General features: G+C 50.0%; 1 protein-coding gene across 3 annotated transcripts; it reads right to left on the bottom strand.

Moving 5' to 3' along the window:
- Positions 1-902: 902 nt before the first annotated feature.
- SCAMP4 (secretory carrier membrane protein 4) lies at positions 903-21,780 on the bottom strand. Of its 3 annotated transcripts, none has more exons than XM_015651918.2 (8): positions 21,587-21,780; positions 16,486-16,556; positions 16,049-16,102; positions 13,115-13,243; positions 9,317-9,473; positions 6,312-6,413; positions 5,000-5,117; positions 903-3,952 (listed from the first exon to the last, which is right to left on the bottom strand). In XM_015651918.2, the coding sequence occupies exons 3-8, from the start codon at positions 16,053-16,055 to the stop codon at positions 3,776-3,778; spliced, it is 690 nt and encodes a 229-aa protein (XP_015507404.1). In that variant the 5' UTR covers positions 16,056-16,102; positions 16,486-16,556; positions 21,587-21,780; the 3' UTR covers positions 903-3,775. The 3 variants fall into 3 exon arrangements, with proteins under 3 accessions (XP_015507404.1, XP_015507406.1, XP_015507407.1); XM_015651920.2 differs by lacking the exon at positions 21,587-21,780 and adding an exon at positions 21,235-21,533; XM_015651921.1 differs by lacking the exons at positions 16,049-16,102; positions 16,486-16,556; positions 21,587-21,780 and adding exons at positions 10,725-10,880; positions 10,965-11,060 and having other exon boundaries at positions 13,115-13,202.
- Positions 21,781-21,949: the final 169 nt, after the last annotated feature.

The following is a 21,949-nucleotide window of genomic DNA, read 5'->3' as shown; positions in this document are numbered from 1 at the left end:
GGTGCTCCAAGGGCTGGAGCCCCTCTGCTCTGGAGCCAGGCTGGGAGAGCTGGGGGTGCTCACCTGGAGAAGAGAAGGCTCCAGGGAGAGCTCAGAGCCCCTTGCAGGGCCTAAAGGGGCTCCAGGAGAGCTGGAGAGGGACTGGGGACAAGGCCTGGAGGGACAGGACACAGGGAATGGCTCCCAGTGCCAGAGGGCAGGGCTGGATGGGATATTGGGAAGGAATTGTTGGCTGGGAGGGTGGGCAGGCCCTGGCACAGGGTGCCCAGAGCAGCTGGGGCTGCCCCTGGATCCCTGGCAGTGCCCAAGGCCAGGCTGGACGGGGCTTGGAGCAGCCTGGGATGGTGGAAGGTGTCCCTGCCATGGCAGGGCTGGAACTGGATGGGCTTTAAGGTCCCTTCCAACCCAGTCTGTTCTGGGATTCTGTGACAGCTTTGGAAGAACATTTTGGGCAATAAATTCAGCCACATTCTAAAGGGATTCAACTCACCTTCGCTGTCCAAGCCCACTTACTCCAGGGGTAACAGTCTCCTTCCAGGCAATAACTGGGGAAAGCAGACACCAGCACACCACTCTCTGCACTATGGAAAGGCCATAGAAATTACTCCCATGCTTGGGAGATGGGACTTTATCCACATCTCTGCTCTCCAATCCCACTGTGAGAAGATGGGAACAACAGCAGCACCTTTGGTCAAAGCTGATGGGATATCTCTAAGAGTACAAACCACAAGAAGCCACTCACACCAGTCCCCAGCACAGAGGATGAGCCTCATCCATCAACGTGGTGTTCTTTTACAGAGAAAACAACATGAAGTGGGAGACTTTGGAGGAAAATAGAGATTTTGCCATTTCCCTCTGCCAGATAACTCTGGTTACCTAGGAACAGACACTCCTCCGATGCGGCCAGTTCTCCTCATCAAGCACAGGATGAGCATTTATTGTCTTGTGATCAGGAGAAAAACACAAACAAAACCCAGAGCTCCACAGGTGACATGAAACATCGCACACAGACACGCCACATGACACCCGACCACACCAGGAGCCAGGGCCAGGTTAATGATGTTAAGAACTTTTAGAAATCTAATGTAAACATTTAAAAACATACAGAGGAGTCAAAAAAAAAAAAAAAGAGAAAAAAATAAGCCACGGTTGTTCAGGCAGCATGTTGGGTCAACTTTCTGGAATTATGGTTTCTGGCATCGAAGAGGAGGGAGGGGGGTGGCAGTTCCCACCTGGAGGTGCATTGATCTCCACAGGGATCTCAGGCAGTGCAGGCTAACGGGGGTGATTTTGGTGTCCAGCTCCAACCATTCTGGTGGGCAGGCTCCCAGGCACCCCCCTCTCCTTGCATCAAGCACTTCCAGTGTGACTGAGGGTGGGTGCTCCAACACAGCCCCCAGATTCTCCAAGGGAAAAATCCCAAAGAGAAGCACGATGTGGAGCCCCCAGCCACGCTTCTCCTCTTGGTTCCTTCGAAACCTCCAACTTGACACACTGAAATGGGGCAGGTATCAAACGGTTTTGAAGAATTTTGGCAAGAGGCTGAGGATGGCGAGGGGCAGGACTGAGGAACACGGGTGCACCATGTCCTGGCTCCCAAGTATGGCCAATCCCTCCTTCAGCCCCGTTGACCCTCACCCCGTGGTGCATCCATTGTATTTCCAGGGAGTCAACGCCAGGCAGTTCTTTCATCACTCCGATGGCAAGCGACAAAGAACACTTAAAATTACACTTGACACTAGACAAAGGCACCTAAAAGCTTCACAACGCCATCAGGTCGTGTTCTGTTAAGAAGGCTCCAAGAGCTCGTCCTCCCAAGCACATTGCACACTCTCCAGGAAAAAATCCTGGTGGTGGGAGCACATTCCATGTCCCAGAGCCAGGGGAGGGTTGCTCCTGCAGCAGGGGGTCAGTGTGGCTGTAAACAGAAATCCAGGGAGGCTCTGCCCTCCCATCCAGGGTTGCTTTTGCTTTGGCCCTGGTAACACAGGGGTCCTGCAGACTCCAGACTGTGCTTCCCTCATTATTTACAGCATGACACAGGACAAGTTAATGGGGAAACAGGGAATTCTGCAGGGGCGAGGGGGAAGCGGGAGCTCTCCTCTGTGAACTGTGATTTCATCAGATAAGGCACATGTAGAGAAAAATTTTCAAAAGACCACTTGCAAATCAATTCCACCTAGCTAGGACCATGTCCCTGTCCCTTTCCAGGAGCCAGTTTTGTTTTCCAGTTGCTCAGTGGGAATTTGGGAATTTGGAATAACCCCATCAACAGCTTGCCAAGGCAGTGGGCTCTGGGTCTGATCCCCAGGGTGCCCAACCCTTCCTTGGTCTCCTAAATGGAGCACTCTGGATCATTGGCTAAAACTTTGAGAGCCAAAGACTTGGAACACTCACTCCAGTGAGCTGGGAACTGATCTCCCAGTTTGGACAGGTTTGAAAAAATTCACAGCAGGCTGAGGGGGAAGTGGAAACCGCAGCCTTTGCTGCCTGGATCGCTGTAGGACACAGGGAATTGGATGGCTCAGGCACAGAATGGAGATGAATGACAAGGTGGAGGATAATCTCAGGGAAAACAATCCCTCCCAACAGCTTTGTCCTCCCTTCAGCTGATCCTTGGAGCAAGGCAGGAATCTCTCATGGAAGTCCTGCCAGCCACAGAGGCAACAGCAGCCATGAGGACTAACAAACTTCCCTTGGTCTCCCAGACCCCACTGTAATGTTTGGAGTTCAGCTACACCAGCAGAAGGCAGAATTAAACTATTCATTTTAACAGGAGCATTTCTAAACCAGCCTGGGACTCCAGCACTGAGATCAATCATTATCTTGCATCTGGTTCCTGGCTAGGAACCCAGGAGAAAGGTGTCCCAACAGGACAAGGTGTGTCCAGTGGGGCATTCCTTGGGCCAGCACAAAACCTGGCTGGAAGTTACATGGTGGGGAGATCTCGTGCTGAGTCCCTGTACCAGGGTGAGCATCACCAAGGCCCAGTGTCAGCTCTGCACTGGTTTCCACTGGGCTTTGGTTCAGACTTCAGTGAACAATTATGAACCTAAGAGATGAATCTGCACCTTTGGAACACACAGATCCAGCAAGAGGTTTTGGCAGCAGGGAAAGCAAGACTTGTAGCATCACAACAGTCTGAGCCAGGCAAACGAGGACTTGTGGGGACTTCACATCCGAGGACTCACCCAGGGCACGCTCTGTTACCTGCAGGGATCCTCCCACGGAGGGTGGAGCTTTCACAAATCACTTCAGTGTCACCAGTACCAAATAATTTAAGTGCTGCATTTCCCTTAGAGTGAAAAATTCCACATTATTCATATAGGAGGGTAAACACCAGTTGCTACTAATGCTCTGATTGCTTTTGCTACAGACAGCATGGTGCTGTGCTGGGCATTCCAAGGAAGCTGAGCAGGGGCAGGGGCAGGAACAGCTGTGGTAGTGTTGCCATCACAGGGGAGCCAAGCCTTTTCCAGGGATGGTCAGGAGAGGATTTCCTCAAGCAAGGGCAGTGAAGGATTTGTTCTCAGTCTGCAACGAGGCAAATACTGGTGACTCAAGGCAAACAAAAAGCTTTCTGCCATGGCCGTGCAGTGCAGTGGAGGTGGGAAGGGCTGAGAGCACGGATATTCCGCAGGGAACAGGAGACAAGAACCAGAAAGGTCCCCGAGATGAGTGGGGTGCTTGGGGGGGAATGCAAATGATCTTTTCCAAGAACAAAAATAAAAAGACCAAAAAGGAGAGAATCCAGGCAGTTTGCAGCTGTTGCTGCTTAAGGCCATTGGTTTCCAGAGGGGTAGTTGGGCACTGTGGGATACTCTGGCAGGCTGTTCCCAGAAAAATTGCTGTACTGGGCCTCCCTGCTGGGAGGGTTCCTCCATGCACCGCTGTTCCATTCGTCTTGAGCCTTCTGGAAGCTTCCACCAGCCCCTCGGTAGATTTTATGTACCTAAGGGAAAAAGGGAGGACAAGAGGAGAGTCAGCACCAGGAGCCCAGAGCTGTGCCCCTCCAGAGCCACTTGGGAACAGGATTGTGGATTTGTTCCTCTCTCTGTGAAGAGCTGGATTCCCAAGGAACAAAGCACAAAAAATGCAGTAACACAGTGAACAGAGAGAATAGAGAATATCAACCCAATACTTGAACACCTTTCAGCTCCATGCCCAGAATTCAGGTGGGGGATCCCACAGCAAGGCAGCCAGCCCAGGCCAGGGGGTTGAAACCTCTCCAACACAGAATCCAGCACCACTGCTTCCACAGAGCTTCTGTTTTCCCTGTCTGCCAAAGCTTTCCAGAGAGTACTACTGCAAGTCCTTGTTTCTGCAGAGACCCAATTCCCACCCTGCCACCTCGTCCCCACTGCAGATGCTTCACCACTGACCATCCCAAAGAGCAACAAATCATGGAATCACAGGATAGCTGAGGCTGGGAAAGACCTCCAGGACCACCAAGTCCAACCATCAGCCCAGCTCCACTGTCATGTTCACCACTAACCCATGCCCCAGGAGCTACATCCACACATTTCTTGAACACTCCCAGGGATGATGATTCCACCACCACTCCAGGCTGCCTGTTCCAATGCCTTTACAATCCTTTCTGTGAAATATTTCCTAATATCCAATCCAAACCTCCCCACTTCACACAGCCTCAGGTTGCTCCACATGAAGCTTGCTTTGCATGACATAAAGCAACATCACCACATGACACCGTGACAATTTCCAGCCTGAGCTGTCTTGTGCTGTCTAGATTTGTCCTCCAGAAATTCTGAGAGACATCAACTGACTGCACTGTGCAACCTTTTCAAAGCAGTGATGGCTTGTGGTGGCTGCTGAGCTGCCTCTTCACATTATTGTGATACACAGCAGGGATTCTCCAAGGCAGAGAGAGATCTGAAGGATCTCAGAATCCCAGAATGGTTTGGGCTGGAAGGGACCTTAAAACTCATCTCATTCTGCTTCTCTGCCATGGGCAGGGACACCTTCCATTAGAAGAACCTACCCTTATAATGCAGATGAACATTGCAACCGCTGACATTGTGAACATGATGGCAGGGAACAGCATGAACACAGCAGCTGCCACGTTGGTGCTGAAGAAGGTGATGGCTGCCAACCATCCACTAGAAGAAACAGAAAAAAAGAGACAAAACATCATTATAATCTGCTTTTCAAAGTGTCCTTGTTATCAAAAAAACTGTTTACTTGCTTGTAAGGCCCCATCAGAGGTTGCCCAGAGCAGCTGTGGCTGCTTCTGGATCCTTGGAAGTGCCCAAGGCCAGGCTGGACGGGGCTTGGAGCAACCTGGAATAGTGGAAGGTGTCCCTGCCCGTGGCAGGGGATGGAACAGGATGGGCTTTAAGGTCCCTTTCAAACCAAACCATTCCCTGTTTCTGTGATTCATAACCCAGAAATTACAAGGCAGCTTTTAAGCTTTTGACAATGAAATGAACAATGAGGATAATCGAGAATTCAATGCAGGTATTTCCCCAAGATCTCAACTCTCACATGCCAGCATCCCTCACTCATCCAGTCTGGGAGCTTTAAGGGACAGCCAGCTGCATGGAGTTTGGGAAGAGAAGACATATTCCCAAAGTGCTTTTGGTTGTGCATCTAGAGACCAGAAATGGGATCAGGGAACACCATGGTCCTGTGATTTACACTCCATCTCCATTCCTTTGCTGGCAAAAACCAGGTGAGGCTTCAGCAATTCTGAAACCAGAGTGTTAAATGGAGTGCTAAGACTTTCCATTACTTGTAGTTTCAGCAGGAATTGCTCTCAAGTCTCTACAGACAGGAAGTTAAAATGCCAAACAATTATAACACAACCAGGGACAGACACTAACAAGCTCCCATTTATTTTAGGAGAACTCTCACAGTACGTCTCATAGGCCAACAATGAGTCACCACACTCAGCTCACCGTGTGCTGCCAACACTGAGGGCAGTGCTGAGCCTGACACAGGCTGCTTAAATGGTAAAAGAAATGGACACTGAGGGAAGAGGATACAAAGAGCAACCAGGTGAAGATCACAGAATGGTTTAGGTTGGAAGGGACCTTAAAGCCCAGCCAGACCACATGGGCAGGGACACCTTCCACTAGACCAGGTAGCTCCAAGTTCCATCCAACTTGGCCTTGATTTCTGCCAACACAGCAATGGAACCCAAATGGTGCACCCCAAGAGCAGATAATCTCTGCCACTGGGGAAATCAGAAAGCTGCTTCTTCTCCACCTTGTATGGGCTCCCATCAGCCTCTCCAAGTCCCTGGAAGCAGCCACAGCCAGAGCTCCTGGGCCTGCTGGAACATTCCTGCTTACCACGCTCCCCATCCGCTGAAGCCAATCGCCTGCAGGACCGTGAGGAGGAACTGCGCCCCAAAGATGAAGAAAAAGGCCATGAAATTAAAGGAACTGTCCGACCTGTGGAGGAAGAGAGGATGTCAGAGGGTCACTGGCACCTTGTGCTGCTCCACACCCCTGTCTGACCCCCCCACCACATTCAAACCCTCCAGAGTGGTGGTTCCACTCCAGAGGGATCTCCCCATGGCTGTGTGCTGGGAGCTTCTCCCCCTTCCCTGGCAGTGGGAGCACACAGCTCTGTGACTCAGCAGCACAGAATGGCTCCCAATAACCTGGCCCCTGCAGTTGCTCTCCACAAGGAATTGCACATATGATGACACACAAGGAGAGGCTGAGGGACACAAGTCTCCTACACAGAGAGTCTGAATCATTCTCTGACCAAACATCAGCCCAGCCTGACACCTGCCCAGCTCCACCCCCGGCAAGGAGGCACGCAGGGGCCTAATGCTGGCAGGCAGAGCTTGTCCATACACTAAAAATGATCACTGAGCATGAGAATTCCAGCTGGGAGTGTTTCAGTGTCTGCTTGTCATTATGTTCCCACGCCCATGGTAAATAATCCAGCACTGGGACATCATAGCAGAGAAAACAGCCATGAGAGAGGTGGGTGGGCCCCTGAAAGCAGAGGCACACTTCCCTTCTCTGCAGGCTCCTCATCCTCAGGATGTACAGGTGAGGTCCTTGAGTTTATGCAGGTACAATAATTAGCATGAAAATGACCCCAAGCAAGGTGCTGACCAGGGACATTCACAGTCTCTGTAATGGGTACACTGGGGGGTTGGCACTGCCCTGCCCAAGTCTGGGCTCTGCCACAACACATCTTCACCCTGTCAAACCAGCCACATCAGGCACATCTGAAGGTCCTCAAACTATCATTTTTAATGATACAAATGATTCCCATATTCTAAGGAACTCAAAGGGCCAATGATTTATCTACAGATCTGCAAAAAACCCTTTAGGTGAGGCAGTTTGGTGCAAATGGGAGTGAAGAAAAGAGCTCCAATCACTGCCAGCTCTTGCTTAAACCCTGAAAGTATTTAAATGCTTATTATTTTAATTATGCTAATGATTGTTAGTTTTATAATTCTAGCCCCTGATGCTTTGGGAAGAGATGAGGGAGGTGAGACACGTGGAAAATCCTCCAGTCAGATTCACACTCCTCGGAGCTGCCCGTGTTGGTCTGGGTGTCTGTCACAGATGGTGGCTCTGGAAGATTTGTCATCCTTGAGTATACTCACAATCCCACCCTTCAAATACCACCTCCGAGTACAGCAATGTGAAAGAGATACTTCAGGCAGGGCCTGCTGACAGTGGTGCCTGTCAGAATCCAATTAACAAGGATTAGGCTCGAGGCTGAGCCTTCAAACAGACTCTTGCAACTCCAACCTGAAGGGGCTGGAGGAGTCTTCATTTGAAAGGATCTGCAGGAATTAGTGGGGATACAGAGAAAAGGTGATTTCTCATCCAGCTTTCTGGTGCAGATTTGCTACAGCTTTGCCCTAGCACCAAAGCTCTGCAGCTAATTTAATTTGGGATGTGGCGGGATGATGAAGGTTTTACAGAAGCATCCTCACAGGAGAGGGTGCCAGCACTGAAGGGTGGCCTCTTCCAGGGAAAGGAGGGCTGATTTTGTCTCTGGAATCACCACTTGTGATCCCAGCAGTGATTTCTGTGCCTCTTCCCAACTGCTGTCCCAGGGGGTGATCCCTGGGCTCCCCACGCTGTCCCTGGCGTTGAGTCTTTTTTTAACTGCAAGTCTCTGCACAGAGTAACCTCAGGGACCTCTCAGCATTCACTTGCATAAACACATCCAAACAACGTTCAAGGAATAATGAGAAACGGCCCTTGCAGAGCTCAGGGGAGGTCAGCAGGGAAGAGTAATTTTTCCCAGACTTTAGAATGGAAATTCCTCTTTGAACAGAGCTCCAGCACTTGGAGGCCCTGGGGCTTCTGAGCTTGGGATGGGGACAAACTCCGGCCCCAGAGGGCAAGAGTTCAGAGCTGGGATTTTTACGTCATTTGGAACTTTGAGACAAATCCAACCCTCCTCTTTCCTGCAGAAATGACCCTCCCCTCTACTCCATGATGCCACTGGTGATTTAACAGCACCTGCCCAGTGCTGAGGGCACACAAAGCATCAACTCAGAAGTGCATTTAAACAATTAATTTATCATGTGCTAGACAGGAGCCACCTGCCACCTCCCATTGCCATCAGCTGCTTTTGCTGTTATCCAGACCATCACAGAGGCTGGTGAATAATCAAAATCCAGAGCATCCTACCAGGAAGAGCTTCACCTTCAGAGGGCAAACCCCTGATTGTTGTGTGGGGTGTGGTGGTGGCACTGGAGAGACCCATCCTTTCCCTGTGTCAGGCTGGGAACTGCTCAAGACCCTCCTAGCTATGCCAGGCTTTACACATAAATGTTTGAGTGATACCTCGTGGTCCCCAGCAAATGCAAATGATAATTAATTAAAGCAAAAATGTAGCATGGCTTTAAATATTTGTGGAGTTTCAGAAGGACTGACTCCAGGGAACTCTAAAAAGCTAAGCAGACAAGCTCTCAAGTAGCTGGAGACAGAAATCAGAAGAGTTCTCAAAAACTAATAACTTAACAGTCTTCCATCAAAATAAGCTTCAATGAAGCTTTACCAAATTAGTACCTATTTTAATGCTGCACTGAGATGAGGGTGCTGCTAAGTTTGAGATACTTAAGTAAAATATGAATTTAACCTCCTTAGAAGTGGCAAGCTGCTCACCTTCAATCTTATGTGACCCTCAGTCCTATATCTAGTATTTAAAAGTAGCCACATTCTTCTTCATTTTGAAAGTAAACAAGACATTCAGACATCAGGTCTGAATCTTCATCCCAGCCAGAGAGATCTCCTCAGCAGAACTCCCAGTAACAACCAGGGAAACCTCCAAAGGAAACTGGACCAGGAGCACCTCCTGGGCTTGTACTCACCGAAAGGCTTTGTAGGCAGGTCGGAACCAGCAGACGTAGCCACAGGGGCTGAAGAGGATGAGCCAGAGGATGGCCAGCCCAAAGTTGACCCCGTAGCCTCCCCCAATCCACCAGGCCAGGCAGGCAATGAGGTTCACGGCCAGCGTGATGCAGTAAACTGGGGAGAGGGCAGAGGAGAGAATGTGGGGTGAGGAACTTTCAGGACTTTGTGAGAAAAGGAAGTAAGATAATGACTGGGGCTGTGCCAGGGCTTGGGATGGATCTCAGGGCAAGGTTCTTCCCCCCGAGGCTGCTGGCACTGCCCAGGCTCCCCAGGGAATGGGCCCGGCCCCAAGGCTGCCAGAGCTCCAGGAGCGTTTGGACAGCGCTCTCAGGGATGCTCAGGGTGGGCTTGTTGGGGGGTCTGGGCAGGGCCAGGGGCTGCACTGATCATCCCTGGGGGTCCCTGCTAACTCAGGATATCTCAGGACTCAAGGAAGTCCCCAGGGCTGCAATGGGAAGGGTCCCTGGGGCAGCAGTGCAGCTGCTCTGAGTGAGTCCCAGGCTCCTGTGTGACCTGGAGCTGGGAGCACAGGAACATCCAGCTCCAGAGCTGGATCCTGCAGCACAGGGATGAGGGAACTCTTGTACGACCTGTCAAAGCATGGGCAGCCTAAGCAGCAACTGATGTGACCAATACTCAGGCCAGTGTTGTTATGAATTATGAACAAGGTCTAATTTCCATTTATAGCAAAACCCCTTTGTGGGAGGAGAGGGGGGTAACCCAAGCCCTGCCCCTGCCTCTGAATGACTCTGTGCTTGCTGGGGCTGCCTCAGGAGCTATCTCTGAGCCAGCTCAGTGCCTTGCAGGCTCTCTCTCCGCTTCCCTGGGCCTCTGAGGAAGCCTGGATATCTTGGGGGCTTGGCAGTGCTGCCTTGAGCAAGGGGATAAACAAACTCCAATCAGGCTGAGAATATGGGACCACAGGGGTGGCTTAGAGGCCTTTTCACATCCCTGTCCCTGTCACTTGGATAAAAAGCAGCAGTTGACAAAGGCCCCCAGAGCACAGCAGTGCTGCACTACGTGGTAGTATATGAAGGAATGCTGTTCCCCCAGTTTTCTGGAGCTCACATCCCTGGAAAGGGGGTTCAGCCCCAAACCAGGGGCTCCCCACAGCTGTCCCTGCATCCCCACCAGGCTCTGCCAGGCTCAGAGGCCAATTTACAATCTCCTATTTTGGAAAACTGGTGGGGACTCTTAAAACCCTTTGTGGTAACCTGTATCAACAAGCACAGGGAATGAGAAGGTAAAAGGTCCAAACACCAAAGACCCTCCAGCACAGCCTGGTGATGAGCTGAGCTCATGGGAACCCTCTGGACCTTGGCCTCAGTTATCCAGGCAGAATTAAATCCCTGAATTTCTCTTCACCTGTGCCAAGGGAATGTGTCCTGCTCATTCCAGACTTCACTCCCTGCCATGGCTCTGCAGCTCATCTGCACATCACTGCCTTGGTCCTTCTGACTCTTCCCTCTCCTCCTGGGCACTGACCCACCTGCCTTCACACAGCCTGGGGGTCCTGAACAACTGCAAGATTTTATGGTCACAAAATAATACTGACAACACAATCAGGGGAATGAAACCTATACCCAGCTGCTACTTCTGACTTACACATGGCCTGAGAGTAAAACAAAACATTGTTTTACTGCAAAGAAAATGTCTTCTGAGTAGCCATCGAAGCTTTGTACACAATGGTTCGGATGAGTCCTAATGTTGGGGGGAAGAACATTAGTTATTTAAATTAATTAAATCTAGGTATTTAAACTAACAGTTTGTAGATTCCCCATCCCTGGAAGTGTCAAAGGCCAGGCTGGACAGGACTTGGAGCATCCTGGGATAGTGGAAGGTGCCCATGGCAGGGGGTAGCACTGGATGGGCTTTAAGGTCCTTCTAACCCAAACTATTCTGGGATTCCATAAATCTATGATATTTCATTTACACACCAATTAGCTGCACTTCTCCAAATATTCATTTTCAGAAGCAATTTATTCTCCAAAAGTTACTTATTTTAAAATACTTGACAAAACACCAAGCCAAGAGCATCTACAAAGTTTTAAGGAACTTTTGGCTCTCCTGTGGCTCAGGTCGGAGTTTGTTCTCCAGCAGTGGGAGCTCTGGTACAGCCTTCCCCAAACCTCCCTCCACCTTAATCCAGTGCTCACATCCAATTAAACTAATGAGCAATCACCCTTCCAGCAACAAACTTGTGTGTTTCTATTTTTCAAAACTGGCCCTTTCTTGTTTACCTTCTTCCCTTTACACGTCGCTCTCCAACCCACGCAAAAAAATCAGGGAGACCCCCAAAGGAAATGCTCTGCAGATGGAAATGTGAAACTCCTGAGAGCAGGAGATGGAAATGTGAAACTCCTGGTGCAGATGGCAGCTCTCCTGGCCATGCCCAAATCCCTGGCTCTCCTCCAGCCTGCCATTAACTCGACTGAGGGACTCTTTGTTTTGGGAGAGGGGAGGACAAAGGCGGCTTTACAGCTTCGGCATCGCACCACTGAGTCTGGAGGGACAGGCAGCTTCTTCAGGCAAGAAAATTACAGAGCTCATTGCAGCAGCTCCACATAACCAAAGAACAATGGAGCCATGGATTATGCCATTATTTATGCACACAAATCTCTCTCCTACACACATCCCGTGCATCTGGAATAAAAGCCATGCCACCAAATGCAGAGCTGGCAGAAAACAAGCTTTCCTTCAGTGAGAAGGGTAAAGAGGATGACAAGCATTTGGGAAAAAAAAGATAAGCAAGGCAAAAAGATTCTTAATCTTCCAAAGCGTTCCCTGTGGTTTCCTAGGCCTGCCACACCGATTTCATTCCTTGGAGAAGAATGGTCAATTTTCATTCCTGGCTTCTGAATGGCTGAGGGAAACAACAGGAGCCCAGGGCCAGGAGCTCTGTTCAGAGCACAGAGTATCAGCACATCACCAGCTGTGACAGGATCAGCTCCCAACTCCAGCAGGATGGGGAATGTCTGGGGGGCTCTGCATAGCTAAGGCAGAGCCAGCATGCAGCTAGAAGACACTGCTTCCATTGGGAAGGGAAATGTGAGGATAAGAGGGAATTTCAGCCTTTCTAGAATTCTAGGAAGACTTCATCCAAGGTGGGGAGAGAGGCAGCAGTAAATGGGCTACAATTATTTTTAATAAAATTCTCCTTCTTACTCTTACCCAGGGGAACTGGGAAATTCCTTAAGGTACCTATTTTTGGGAGTTAAACAGGGCTTATAAAAAGGCTGGAGAGGGACTTTGGACAAGGGATGGAGGGACAGGACACTGCCAGAGAGCAGGGGTAGATTGGGAAGGGATTATTTCATGTGAGGGTGGGCAGGCCCTGGCACAGGGTGCCCAGAGCAGCTGGGGCTGCCCCTGGATCCCTGGCAGTGCCCAAGGCCAGGCTGGACGGGGCTTGGAGCAGCCTGGGATGGTGGAAGGTGTCCCTGCCATGGCAGGGGTGGAATGGGATGATCCTTCAGGTCCCTTCCAACCCAAACCAGTCTGAGATTCTATGATCGTTTGATATTAATAAAGGTATCAAAGGTGGTCTGCTATTTAATAACAGACTTTTCCAGCACTGCCACCCTCTCTTCTTCAAGATTATTCAAAAATTCAAGGTACAGCAGCTTAAAATTCAGGCATAAAGTTATATTAGAGTATTCCAAGGGGGATCATTGCTCCTCATCAAAACTTTAAAGCACATTAGTCATTGAGATCTATGGGGTTTTGCTATACAAACACCTTTTTATTCAACTTACAGATCCACACATGATAGATTCTCTTCACCAGGAACTGGTAATCAATGGGAATTTCATCAGCAAAATTCTGGTAGAAACACGGTTTCAGAGGGATGAACTTGGGGAGCGGTGGGAAGTTATTCACCTTTTCTGGAACACAGAACACAGATTTCAGCTGAGAGCAGAAATGTGTTGCATCCTCCACACCTTTCCAACACTGCTGCACATTCACCCTCTCCCTGGACCACAAATATATTGGTTTTCTTCCTCAGCAGTGGACAGGACATTTATTCTACTACACACAAGGCTGAGAGGGGAATAGGAACAAGCTAATGAACATCACATGGATTTAACACCTTTACACATCCGTGTGGAGTTGTGTGAAAGAAAAAAACAACTTAAAATAAGCTCCAGGATAAGCTTCCTCAGGAAGGGGGAGGTGTCAGCAGCATCTGGGGGAAGCAGCTGCACAGCAGTGTTCAGTTACAACCCTTCTGAAATCCACAGCAAGAAAGAAAGGCTGGGGAGGGTCCAGACAAGCAGATTTACCTTCAGCCACCAGCTCTGAGTAAGCAGGAGCCTGTCCTGGCCATGGGTCAGGCCTTAGGACCTGTTGTAGCCTGGAACAATAAGGAAGGGTGCCTGAAGGCATCCCCAAACTGGAATTCTGTACCCAGGTATCATCCAGTGCTGGGAAATAAGACAGATATTGGGAAGGAATTGTTGGCTGGCAGGGTGGGCAGGCCCTGGCACAGGGTGCCCAGAGCAGCTGGGGCTGCCCCTGGATCCCTGGCAGTGCCCAAGGCCAGGCTGGACGGGGCTTGGAGCAGCCTGGGATGGTGGAAGGTGTCCCTGCCATGGCAGGGGTGACACTGGATGGGCTTTGAGGTCCCTTCCAACCCAAACCATTTTGTGATTCCATGTCAGGGATGATCTTGTTTTGAAGACACACATGATTTTTAATGCAAAAAGGCTACATTCAAGTTTTTCCTGCAAGGTTAAGCCCTAGGAAAAAGGAAAAAAAAAAAAAGCAAAGGAAAAAAGCAAATGCTTTGCATTCAGAGACAATAAATCAGCAAATGCTGCCAAAAGCTATATGGTAAAGAAAGCCCTACCTTGGGAAGAATTTCTGTTTTAAAATCAAGTAATTAAATGCCTAAATCCTCTGCTGCTGTCAGCTCCCAGATCTGTGTGTGTGTGTGCCTGGATGTGTGTTCCTACATGTTTGGGAATGTTTACTTTTGCCTTCCAGAGCTGATTAAAGTTTGATTCCAGGGCATTGTGACTAATTGTCTCTAGCCTCCTTCAGCCCCAGTAAACAGAATTAAAAACAACCAGAGGAAGAGATGAAGAATGTCCTGGGAAAACCTCCAAATGGCGCAGGAGACAAGAGGAAATGTCTGAACAAGAACTGTCAGCACAAGAGTTCCCCTTCTCTTCCCATTATCTCCGGCTGAGGAGACATTTTGCAGGAGCAGCTCCTCAGCTCTGTTTGAAGGTTGGCAGGGAAGAGCCTAGAGCTGCAGCCAGGCTTTAGGAAGGAAAAAGGCTTTCCCTCATGCATATTTTCACACAGAAAATATGGTGAGAACGCCCACTGGGAATACATCAGAAGTAGCTATGGAATAATGTCTGAAGTCACCAGCCCAATTTGACTTGTCCTGATAAAAACAAACATCAAGTCTTCCTCCCCTCCTCACCCATCTCCCTTAAACCCATTTTACATTAATTCAGATGCCCTCCAAGCTGGTTTGAGTTACTGGTTAACACCACTGCTGACTCCATCCCATGGAGAGCTGATGGTCCATGGATGCTTTCAAAGTCCACAGGAATTTGGATTCCTTTGCATTAATTTTTTTGTTTGCTGTAAGCACCTAATGGGATTTCTCCTGCACAGTGTGTCCCTGCAGCCTAGAAAGGGATTTAACAATGCTGGATCAAGGGAAAGGGAGGGGACACAGCTGAAAGGACAGGTCTCTAGGGAAGCCAGTAAGACCAAGATTAATCAAATGCAGTAAAAGCAGATTCTCTAACCATTTTTTTTTTTTTTGAGGGATGAGGAAACTTGTTGTGTCCCTCTTCAACAGCTGAAGCTGCAGATTGTTCCTTTGGTTCTGCTCTCTCCCATTTTCTGTCATGGACAGCAGAGCTTCTGCCAGCTCCCAGTGCAGAGCTCCCATGTGGTGGGGCCAAAACCAAGCAGCCACTGCATTGTCCATTTTTCCCTTTGTCATTTTTCAAGCTCATAAAATGGTCCAAACACCCTCACAATTGTTTGCTCGGTACACAAAGCTGGAGATTACACCTCTTCTCTGCTGCTACCCACCTCCTCCCACCCAGAGACCCCACAGTTCCCAGCTGTTCTGGGTTACTCCTGAGATTAGACAAAATAAATTACATTAAAATATCCCCTTTCATGTCTGACTGCAGAGCTCAGAGTGCTACAGTTCTCCCATCAAGGCTGGGATCAACATATCAGATCAGCAAATTGCACCCCATGCTATCAAAAACCAAACTGCATCACCCATGAGCTGCAGCTGGAGGCAAATTCCAGACTTCTTATTTTAAAAGAAGTTGGAATTTTGTTCCTAATTTCACTGCAAGCAAATTTCAGATGGATTAATGTCAATAGCACAGCTAGGAACTGGAAAGCCTCTGGAAAGAAGGAATTGTACTCAGGTACTTTTTTTCAGAGTAAATTCCATCCTCATAAACTTTCAAGCAAGTCACATCTGAACCTTTATCACTTGAGCAGAAACCTCAGGTGACAGATCAGGACACAGCAGGAAAGTGAATGTGACCAAGGCAAGAGAAGTAACTGAAGAGCTTTAGGGATCACCAAGGTCTCGGGAAGGGACACAGGTCACATTCCTGACACGTTACAGCCCCCACAGCACCATGAACAACACCCTCTGAAACCACTCTCCCTACCTGCTGTGTCTGAGGTGTTCTTACCTGCCATTTCTAATACTTGTGTTCCCTGGTGAGGTTTCAGACAGAGCAACAGATCTGTTGGAGAAAGGAAATCAGGTCAGCACATGTGACTAACCAGCACCCAGAGAACCTCCTGGAACTGGGAATGTTCCCAGGGTGTGACAAACAAGAGCCCGGGGTTCCCACTACAGACTACTCGTGTCAATCACCCAAAGGAGGAAGGCTGGAGCCTTCCAGAAAGGATCCTGATTTCTCCTTGTGTAGAGGAAGCTCTGGCAGCACCTCATTCAGCCACTTGCAAGGTTTGTATTATCCAGCAGCAAGCAAATGTGCCCCTGGCAAAGGCTGAGGATGCTCAGGGAGCCCCTGCCAGAACACCTGCAGCTCCCAGGGACAGCCACACAGGTCAGGGTGGGACCCAGCAGAGCTACATTGGAAGAGAAATGTGTAGAGCTCACCAGACTTAATGCCTCATTTAGGTGTTGAGACGATTGGTTGGCTCCTGGCTCTCTGTGGTGCTTCCCAACTCCTGGAACAAACAGATAATCCCTGTTAGCTGGGCACGAAATTGCTGCTTAACAAAAAAATAATCAGCTGGAACCAAACCCAACACCCCTCATTATTTTAGAAATTCTGCACAAATGCAGATTCATTCTTCCTGTTACCAACACTGAGAGCAGCTGTAACTCTGGCAGAAGCAAATCCTGGGAAGTTTACCCAGCATCAGCTGTGGTGCTGATTTTGGCAGAGCTGATCCCACAAATGAAATACAGAGAGGTCTTTGCTAAGTTTTAATTCCACCTTAAGGATAAAAACACCATGTGTCCCTACCTGCAAATCCCAGAATGGAAACACAGAACACACGAACCAACCCTGCAAACCAGCACTGTGGAGTCTGACAGAAACAAAGGCAGTCTAGACTAAAATCTGCTCCTAAAAGCACACACACAGCAGCAGGGTCAAAGCAAAATTTGTATTCAAATCCCTCAGGATTTACAGCAGCTGGTTCCCCTTTGCTGCACCTCAGTGCTGTCCTCACTTGTGCCCCAGGTAAGGTCTGGAGGCTGCAGAGCTTTGCACTGGCAGAACTGTGTTGTTGGGTTGCTTTTGCTTTTCATTTAAACAACTCTAACCCAGCCCATGGAGACAACAGCACCTGGGACTGTACCAGCAGCCTGTTCTTCTTCTTCCTCTGCAGAGATGTACAAGCTTAAATATGTCTGCACAGAGGAGAACACGTTGTTTTCCTGGAGCAGGCTCTAGGAAGCCCCAGAGTGTGGACAGGAGGCTCTGTCCCCTGGGAGCTGCTATGGGATCAATCCCTGAGGCCTCAGAGCTGTCCCTCAACACCAACTCTGAACAACAGTTTTCTATCAGGTGGTTTGGAAATGGGAGCCTTTTGCTGTGCATTTTTCAAATGTGTGAAAACAAAGGATGAACACAGTTAAGAACACGTTAAAACTTCCCCCCACCCTTCTGCAGCTGCTCCTGGCTGAGATCTGTGAATTTCAAGAACAAAAGGCCCATGAACACCAGCTACACTGAAGCACTAAGAGAGAGGCATCATTTACTGAAGAATGAGCCTGTAAATAAGGTCATTCTTCAGAAGAGGGTTATCTAGCTACAGCACTTCAGTGTTGGTGTCCTACAGCTGCAGAGGTGTCTGTCCACTGGAAAGGAAAAGACTGAGGGGGACATTCCTGGCTTGACAATGGGTTTCCTGCAATGGCCAAACAATGGTGTTCCTGTGTCCTCCTCTCAAGGAGACCTGTGGTGCTGTGGAGAGGCATTAACTCAAATAAATAAATAAAATAAAATAAATAATAAGAAATAAATAAAAACCCCAGACAAAGCAGATGCACCCCCTTCCACAGAAGGATATGGCTTGGATCCACAAAGCACCATTAAGAACACTTCTTTCAGCAAGGAGAAGCACACATGGCCATGTTTTACACTGAGGAATCACTTCCTGAGATGTGCTGACCTTCCCAGCTCCTGGTAAAAGGATAGGGAGCTTCTTCCCAAGAATTTCTTCCCAATATCCAATCTAACTGTGTCCTCTGTCTGTTTGAAGCCATTCCCCCTTGCTCCATCACTGCACCCTCTTATAAACAGTCCCTGTCCAACATGTAAATCAGATCTCTATTCACCTGCATCTTTTCAGTTTGATTGGGAATAAGTGAAACCCAACACCCTGCATCCACAGCAGAGATTTTCCTCATCTATAACCCACTGCTTGTGGCAGGAGGAAAATCCCACACATGCAAAGGAAACTCCAGTGTGAAGTAAACTTCCTTTTTCCACTGTGCTTATCCATGGTCAATGAATAACTCTGAAGTTCACAGGCCAATGCACATGACTCAGGAGTCCAGTGGAGACAGTTGGAGCTTTTCTTCACCAGGATCTTGCACACAAAATGCCCTGTGTCAGTTCCAGGGACACCACTTCCCTCTCAGACCAAAACACCAACACAAGCAGTGCTGCTTTTCCAGGCAGACAACAACACGATTCCTTTGAATGTGACTGCAGTGTGAAACACTGCACCGTCTCAGACGAGGGAAAATTTTGTGAACACCTATAGGAATCTGCTTTGAGGCACATTTTGAGTATCACAGAATTCTGGAATATTCTGAGCTGGAAAGGACCCACAAGGATCAGCCAGTCCAACTCCTGGCATTAACCAGGAGACCCCAACATTCCCACCCTGAGCATCCCTGAGAGCGCTGTCCAAACGCTCCTGGAGCTCTGGCAGCCTTGGGGCCGGGCCCATTCCCTGGGGAGCCTGGGCAGTGCCAGCAGCCTCGGGGGGAAGAACCTTGCCCTGAGATCCATCCCAAGCCCTGGCACAGCTCCAGCCCTTCCTGGGCTCCTGTCCCTGTCCCAGAGCAGAGCTCAGCCCCTGCCCCTCTGCCTCCCCTCGGGAGGAGCTGCAGCCCCCGAGGAGCCTCCCCTCAGTCTCCTCTGCTCCAGCTGAACGAGCCAAGTGCCCTCAGCTGCTCCTCAGAGCCTTCCCCAGCTCCGTGTCCCTCCTCTGGACACTCTCCAACAGCTTTGGATCCTCCTGATCTTGTGGTGCCCCAAGTGCCCCCAGCACTGGAGGTGAGGCTGCCCCAGTGCAGAGCAGAGCGGGACAATCCCTCCCTGGGCCTGGTGGCCCTTTGGGCTGCCAGGACTCACTGGTGACTCAGATCCAACTTGCCACCAACCAGGACCCCCAGGTCCCTTGCCAGGGTGCTGCTCTCCAGCCTCTCATTCCCAGTCTGTCCCTGCATCCAGGGCTGCCCCATCCCAGGGCAGGATCTGACACTTGCCCCTGTTACATGGTTGGGGATTTCTCAGCCCCAGCGTTTGTCACACAATCCTGACTCTCTGTGGGGCCTCCCTGCCTTCCAGGGGGTCAGCAGCTCCTCCCAATTTAGTATCATCTGCAAACTTCTGAGTATCCCCTGCGTTCCTGCTACTGAAAATGCTACTCCTTAGTCCCCTGCTTTATTCTGCCAATAACAAATAGTTTTAAAAGTTTGTTATTTCTCCCTGCTGTTATCTTCACTACCACAGAAGGGTGGGAGAGAACAAGCAAAGGTCAGGCCAAAGAGTAGCAGTGACAGAGAGGTGGGAGAGCTGAATTCATTCCTGCTTTGCCATTAACCCACCAAGTGACCTGGAGCACATCTCCAAGGACAGATTCACAGGACACGGGCTCCTCTTGTGCCCTACAGCCAATCTCAGAAGAGCCCAATATCCCAAGCTTTCCATCCAACAAATCCCCCAGTTTCTGAGTCCTTGCTTTAGGATATTTTCTGTACTGACTTTATATTTTCATTCTGATTTGATGACTCTGCTCCCAGGGAACAAGTGACGGGACAAGAGGAAATGGCTTCAAATTGTGCCAGGGAAGGTTCAGGTTGGACATCAGGAGGAATTTCTCCATGGAAAGGGTGGTCAGGCCTTGGCAGGGGCTGCCCAGGGAGGTTTGAAGTCCTCATCCCTGAAGGTGTCCAAGGAAGGCCAGGATGTGGCACTTGGTGCTCTGGGATGAGGACAAGGTGGGCACTGGCCACAAGATGGACTCGATGACCTTGAAGGTCTTTTCCACCTTTAAGGACTCTGTGATGCAGCCAGGCCAAGAGCTTCCACACAATCCTGTACTCCAGGGTTTCATCCAGAGCACTTTGACAAGAGCAAACTGAGGGGCAGGATCCCAGCACAGAGCAGAACTGCCCACACTCCCTCATCTACATGGATTTAATGATGGGAACACAAGCGGAATGAGAAACCTGGGCACAACACACACCTCCTGACAGTGGCTCAAGCTGAGCCTTTGGGGAGGACCATCAGACTAGGTGGGTTTCAGAACCCACCCAGACCCTTCAGAAGAGCCTAAAAGGAACGAGACCCCCACAGGGATCTGGGAGATCTGGATTTGAAATCACCCAGCTCGGCAGGGAATCAGTGCAGCCTCTGGTGCTCCCAACACAAACAAACGCCTTTCTCATAATCTCACCAGTTGAATTTAAAGTAGTGGTTGAATTTAAAGTGGAAAGTGGTGGCTCTGCACTGGTTTCAAGACAAAAGGCTGGGTTTGAACCTCTTCCAGATGCCCAGCTCTTACGAGGAACTTTCCAGAGAGCCCAAGGCAGCAGCAGCCTCTCCAAAACAATCAGCTCAGCATTAGGAACCCAGAGCTGACACAGCTTGGCTTTGCTGGTGTTTCCTCTCCCTGATGCACCACCAGCCCTCACAGGGTGGGACACTGTCCCTGCAGCCAAAAAATAACTCCAAAAGCCACCCAGCACAACCAGGGAGAACAAGGAAACTGTATGGCAGCAGTGCCCTGAGAAAAGGAGCAGGGAAAAGCTAAGTTACAAGGGCTAAGTTACAATGCCCCTCCCGTGTCATTCCAAAATCAGCTCCAAATTCCAGGAGCCTTGTGGGGATGCCTGGCTATGCAGGGGTCTCTGCTGCCCTATCTCCCCCAGCCTGGAGCTGGGGAGACAGCACAATTGGAAACAATTCCTCTCAGGGCCCCCCCAGCCTGTTTACACAGTCCTATACCTGCTGCCTCAGTAGGTGGGCAGGAGCCTTAATTTGTCTATGCAAAACCCACAGCAGACAAATATTGATTTTGGTACAACCACATCAAGATGTGAAGCGTGGCTGCTCAGGAACAGAAACTCAGCTCAAGAAGACAGAAAGTACAGAAATACCTGTGCTTAGGACACAAGCCTGTTCCACACCTTGACACCTGCTCAGACTGGCCTCACACAGAACTGGATTGCAGACAGCAGCAAAAATATTAATTAGCCCAGAATAACACTGAAATGTAGATAAATCAATCCATCAAGTGCTTAATTTCTAACCCATTGCTCTCTTCATCAGAGGTTCCACAAATGAGTTTCTTGAGAGTTACAAAACGCTGAGACCAGAAATTAAAAGGAGAAATGAAACTACAACATCCAGGTGCTCTCTATCGAGGGCAACGCACACATCTCCGGTACCCGAACCACACAGATCAGACAAGTTCACCCTTAAAACCCCTGCAGGATCCCCGTCACGAACCTCCCAGGCGTGAGAGGGACCGCTGGGCTGTGCCACCCTGTCCCCGCTGCGTTCCCCCGAGCGCTGCCAGCCGCGTCCCCAGGGCCGGGCCGGGAAGGAGCCGGGGGAGGCAATTCCCGAGAGCCCCTCGGGAGCGGATGGAGCCGGCAGCCCCCGGGCCAGGGGGGTCTCACCCGCCGCGGCACACGGGACACGGCCCGGCCCGGCTCCTCCCGCCCGCTGCCCCCGATAGCGGCTCCCAGCGGGGCCGCCCCCGATCCCTCCCCCGCCCGGGCTGTCCCCGATTCCTCCCCACACGCGGCCCGTCCCCCCAGACCTGTCCCCGATACCTCCCCCATCGCTGCCCCGTTACACCCCCGGGCT

The sequence above is a fragment of the Parus major genome, chromosome 28, assembly GCF_001522545.3.
Source record: "Parus major isolate Abel chromosome 28, Parus_major1.1, whole genome shotgun sequence".
Lineage (NCBI taxonomy): Eukaryota > Metazoa > Chordata > Aves > Passeriformes > Paridae > Parus > Parus major.
Note: the sequence above shows the minus strand (reverse complement) of the source record. Positions and strands in the feature narration are given on the sequence as shown.